This window comes from Mya arenaria, chromosome 3, assembly GCF_026914265.1.
Source record: "Mya arenaria isolate MELC-2E11 chromosome 3, ASM2691426v1".
Classification (NCBI taxonomy): Eukaryota; Metazoa; Mollusca; class Bivalvia; order Myida; family Myidae; genus Mya; species Mya arenaria.
The window spans coordinates 14561062-14567145 of record NC_069124.1 but is presented as its reverse complement, the minus strand read 5'-3'; the positions used below and the strand labels follow the sequence as shown (position 1 = coordinate 14567145).

At 34.9% G+C, this 6084-nt stretch overlaps 1 protein-coding gene across 7 annotated transcripts in view; it reads right to left on the bottom strand.

Moving 5' to 3' along the window:
* Nucleotides 1–4773: 4773 nt before the first annotated feature.
* Nucleotides 4774–6084, bottom strand: part of LOC128229020 (protocadherin-7-like) — a 29218-nt gene continuing 27907 nt past the window's right edge. For all 7 annotated transcript variants that reach the window (XM_052940647.1, XM_052940651.1, XM_052940648.1 and 4 more), the window contains one exon: nucleotides 4774–5949. In XM_052940647.1, the coding sequence (XP_052796607.1) occupies nucleotides 5129–5949 (821 nt within the window). In that variant the 3' untranslated portion in view covers nucleotides 4774–5128. The remainder of the gene's footprint in view (nucleotides 5950–6084) is intronic.

The following is a 6084-nucleotide window of genomic DNA, read 5'->3' as shown; positions in this document are numbered from 1 at the left end:
AAAAGTTTGCCATAGTGAGTTTCGTAGTTGTCAGTAGAATGTTTAGTGTTGTCAATCCATATGGTCTTCTCCATACTGTTACTAGGTTACACACAAGATATATTTAAAATATGTGGCACACATTTTAACCCAGAGTGTCCTGCATAAAAACCGGGTCTGTAGGTTAAAGTTCATGGTCATGCTAGGGGATCAAAATTGTTTATTATTAACCTTGTTAGGAATAACTAGGGAGATTGTTATAAAAGCTCTTAACAACTATTCACCATGATGAGTGGAATTCAAAACCCTGGTCTGTTAGATGTATGTCTAGGTGACGTTTGAGTCATTTCTTAAACGTAATATTTAGCTTGACCATTCTGGATCTTGGCTCATACCTTGAAGGGTTTATTTATGGATGGGTTCATTTTCTTAATGCGTTTGTGAAGATGAACGCACGCAAACTTGCAAAACCAAAAAGGAAGGCATAAAAAACACCAGGAAATAATACAAATACAGATAATTTGGTGCAAATGTTCACCATTATGTGATGGTGTGTCATGCACAGGTCTATGGGCAAAGGTCACATTTTGGGGTCAAAGGTCTAACTTGAGTTGATTTTTAATTAAACATATAAAATGTTGGTTTGATAGCTAAATTATATGGTCTGAGTTGCAGCTACAACTATATACTTTAAGGAATCTAACATATACATTGAATAGACGGAAATACAAGTCACAATCCCTGAAATTAGTAACATTACCTTGACCTTGAGAAAATGCCAGCCCGTCCTGGGTTTATTTTTTTTACTTGCTTTAGAACGAAGAACATAACTACTGGTATATTAATCCAAATTTCAATGATGTCCTCCTGAAGATCACGGATGTACTGAGAAGACATGACTCAAACAATGCATGATGCCATCATGAGTGGAATATTAAAGGGACTAGAAACAAGATAGTCCAAAAATTGGCAAATACAGTTTCCTCACAACAAGCTTAGATTTGTCAATGAGAACTACCAGGCGGTCGATAATACCAAGGTACATCATTTAAAGATAAACAGAAAAACGTGTCAATCATGTTGCTGTCTCATCTGAATTTCCAAATATCAAAATAACACATAATGGTTTCCTAGTTTAAATTATATCTGTTAATGAGTACACATAAACAAACTGATGCTATTATTAGACTTACTTTGATTTCAATTTGGAAAATTGTGCAAACACTGTGTTAATTTTATGTAAGTTTTTTGACAATTTTCTTTTTTGCTTGCAATGGTATCATCTGGTGTCTAGTCCCTATAAACAGTAGGATTGAGGGACAAGTGTTTTTAGCATTCTTATGCTACTGAGTTGCCTTAATGAATGTACAAAATGAGGAATATACAACCTGCATTTTAGCAGAGATAGTGCTTTATAAAATTAAAGTACTCCTTTTAGTCAATTTCCGATCAGGGGAGTTAATGCAGGTCACATCAAACTTTCCACAGACTTGTGAAGGGAGATCACTGCATGTGAGATTTTAAAAAGGGAAACAATTTGATCTATCCCGCTGATTTCTTTTGGGTTGCTTCCCCTGAATTAAGATTTGTTTTGTCCTTGACTAATAACATCATTACAAAATGAAAGTAATCATTATTGCATCTTCAATATATTGGAGACATCTGACAAATTTAAGAAATTAACAAAAGAGTAGAAACTTTTTTATATATCTGAATTAGGGAAATTTTGTCCTGATGTGTTTTAGGCATTACATATCTCCGCCAAGTCCAATCTGATCAAACCCAGTTTATTTATTGAGTGGCAGTCTCACCATAATAATATATAATAATGTAACTTTGCACAACTTCTTTAGAAAAAAATGTTTTAATGCAAATAAAAAATAGAGGTGTGACATTTACTTTAAAGCCTTGGATCTTGTTTTTTTGGTATCATTTTGACACTATGAAGTTAACATTTGTGGTTTTAAATTTAAAAGCGGGACATTTGGTCACAGAGCAAAAGATTTTTTGATACTTCAGGGGCAGATGTAGGATTTGGTCCCAAAAAAAATAAATTTAGGTGACTATAAATTGAATTGCTAGATTTTTACCCCCGCCTGCCCCCCTATTTCTGACACCCCTTAATTTTTATTAACCCAAATAAAAATGTCAAAGAACTTTGATATTATACATGTATAATCTGAGCGGGCAGCTGTGCAGTTGGGCGGACGGCGTCAAACTTACCTATGAAACTGACTTACTTTCCTTAGGGTTGACATATCTTGACCAAACTTTGTATATAGGAAGAGATTAAGGATACCTGTCATGATATTACATTTGGGGCACCTAGGGTCAAGGTCACAGTTACTAAAAAACGGTTGAAACTAAATAGTTTTAGTTAGCAATGTGTACATACCTGTTGATGTGTCGATTTATAACATTCACATGTAAAAAAGGAGAAAAGTTATGATCTTCTTCTAGATTTGTCTAGAAGCACAAATATTATGGTCCTGTATGCAATACCAGTGAAACAGTCATCTAAGAAAAATAGATAACAACGGAAAAAATGTCATCTACCAACCCCATTTAAAAAAAAAATGGATGAAAATCTAGCAATTAATGTATACTGGCCTTAACTGGTTTCACTTTGTTTTGGGGTGGGGGATAGGATGGTATATACTGCAATAAGGTATGAACTTTGATATTATGCATGTAAACTCTGACCTTGACTTCTGACCTGGGTCTTGTATGTGACACAAGTTGACAGAATATGTCCATTTTTAATTATACAAAAATGTATATGCAAATGTTCACATGTAAGAGCACATATCTTGGATTGGGCATGTGGTTATAATTTGATATTTATGCCTTTATTTTAAAACCACAACACACTAAATAAGTTCATGAATGTTTAAAGAATTGTTTCAGGTTTAATTCATACTTATTTCTTTTAGCTTGATTGTGACAGGAGCTGGTAGAGACCAGGCCCCAATTTCTCAAAACTGCTTAAGCTCAACAGGCTTAAGTAGCTTATTTCAATTAGCCAAAATAAATACTGAAAATGTATTTTGATAAATGAAAAATGCTTTACTGTCATAATCATATAGAATATTACTACTTAGTTTCTAAAAACTCTTTCAGAAGTAAATAATACGCATTTTATAGAACAACAAAAATAGTGAGATTAGCTTAATCCTGTTATAAGAGACTTAAAAAGTTTCAAGAAATGGGGGGCAGGATATATATCCATTTTGAGAGACCATGAGAAAGAGCTTGTGGTCAAGGGGGCTCCCACCCACAGCATCTGAGAGGTGAATCCTTACACCACTTTATTCTCTTGCTTCAAGTCTGTCTAAGTTAAGTGTGACCTTGACCCTGACCTTTGATCTAGCCTTATGTTAGGGCATACAAGCACCTTGTGGGTACAAAATATGTTGCAATCATATTGCAATTCAAAAACCTAATTTGTTCATGTAATCTTTGATGACTTATTACTAAATGGGAAATATTTGTGCCCAATTATTTATGAATTTGTGAATGTTTCTGCTGAATTATTCAGAGTCATTCCATTGGTTAAGAATCTCTCTGAGAGAATGTGCACACATGATAACATTGATATCTCAATTATGAAAAAGTCGAGAATGACATGTGAATTCATATATACATATATAACTTTGCCAACTGTGTATACACAAAACTAGAACTCAGCGAGTCGGATGTGTCGCCTGACGAATTATTTACTTCATTGAATTTGGCCAGGTAGTTTCAGAGGAGATGTTCTTTAAGCAATTGTTGACAGACGGACGACGGACAAAGACCGATTACGATAGCTCACCTTGAGCACTTCGTGCTCTGGTGAGCTAAAAAAGTGTGCAAGGTAAAGTTAAACATGAAAATTAACAAAGGGCAATAACTCTAATATGGAAGCAAGAGATACAGTTTTTGTGCACTGTGATCCCCTTCAATAAGATCTATCTATCTATAAAGTTTCAAGATGATAACTCTTATAGTTTTCGAGAAATGCCCCGTACAAAATTTAAGCTTGAAAATTAACAAAGGGCAATAACTCTTAACATATAGATGCAAGAGTTACGGTTTTTGTGCACTGCACTTTCCCTCAATCAGATATACCTACGGAATAAGTTTCAGGTTGATACCTCCTATAGTTTACGAGATATGCCACAGACAAAACCTAAGCATGAAAATTAACAAAGGGCAATAACTCTAAAAATATGGCAGCAAGAGTTACGGTTCTTGTGCACTGCACTTGCCCTCCATGAGATCTATCTACATATGAAGTTTCAAGTTGATAACTCTTATATTCTACAAGATATGCCCCGGACAAAACTTAAGCATGAAAAATAACTAAGGGCAATAACTCTAAAAATATGGAAGCAAGAGTAACAGTTCTTAAGCACTGCACTTGCTCTCAATTAGATCTATCTTCATATGAAATTTCAAGTTGATACCACTAATAGTTTAGGAGATATACCCAGGACAAGCGAAAAATGGGACGCTGACGCCGCCGCCGACGCCACCGCCGCTGCCGACGAAAAAAGTAACTGCTATATGTCGTCTTTTCAGGCGACACAAAAATCATGTTTGCCTCGTGACAACGAGTTGCTTATTTTTCCTTAAAGACGACCTGAACCTTGAAACTAGTATGTATAAAACAAATTCACTGCATATAACCGGGATATGCCTGAAAGTTCTACTACCGATAGCATCTGGATCTGGTCAACTGCTTTTCTCCAGTATTCTTTTATTCAAAGTTCAAAAGTGAAGTTATAAGATAAAACAATAATTTGATAAGTTTTCATTTTTAATATCCATTATCATGGTGAGCATTTTTATTTATCCAATCTCAAATAGTCATGAGTGCATAGTTACAAAGTCAATGAGCACAAATAAATATATAAATATAATATCAAGCTCATGTCCTTGATGTAAAATTTCATCTGATTCAATACAATAATTAACAAAGTGTACAAAAAATATACAGTAATAAATAGAGCTATTGTAATATAAAACAGAAAAATAGTATCAAATATTTCGATCCTCAAACAGTTAAAACCTTGAAAAGTTAAACATAATATTCTGCAAAAACTGCAAAGCTCAAAATGCGATCAACATTTACAACCTCAAAATTATATCTTCAAAATTGGAATATTCAAATATCAAATTCATTTGAAAAAACATTTTCAAATTCAGATCCCGGGCTTGACAAGCTGTATGTCTGCGCAGGAGAGCCCAAATGATAACTACCCGATGTTGTGGTACTTTCTTGCCCAAATGTCAACACACTGTCAGTATCCAAAGACCCTGACTTTCGTAAGCCACTACCAGACCTTTGTGAACCACGCCCTGTAACTGTGAATACATTTGTGGAGTCTTTTGAATGACCTTGAGAGTTTTCTTGAGAATGATTGTCACTAAGGCTACATGACCTCTTTCTGGCCATAACTTTGTCAAGGTAGCCTTTGATATTATCACCCATAGGTTTATTTCTGAAGTCTTTTGATTTTATTTGGTTGCTAGGCAACTGATTGTAAATTTCTTTGTTTTGTTGCCATGACAAACTGTCAGCTGACCTTCTCAGCCAATCATCAGCTCTGGACAGTCTATCTGGCGTGTCTTCACTAAATGCTCTTTGATATCTCCTTGGAGACAAAGGCCCATTATTTAGATAGTTGTCAGGGTATGATGGGTCTGACATTGTACTTGACCTTCCACTTGAATGTGAGTTTTCAAGGTCATCACTAAACATAACACGCTTTTGACTTTTTCTTAATTTTGAAAGCTCTTTTCTTTCTGCAGTTTTTGCTGGAATCTGACTGAAGTTTGCTGTCTGGATTGGCACCATTCTCTCAGATGATTGGTCATGTGGTGTGTTGCTACGGAAACTGTTGCTAAGTGGCCCATGTTGTGTGCTGCTATGATGACTGCCAAAGCTGAGCTGGAATATGTCTCTGGGTGTGTCAATTGCTGAATCTGAAATGAGAACATTAAAACTAAAGAAATCAAAATCAATTCAGCTCTTTGACTATGCTAAATCAATAAGTAACATCAATATGGTCAAATCTATATGGTATATTGTGGTTAATTCTTATTTCCTTGAAAAACTTC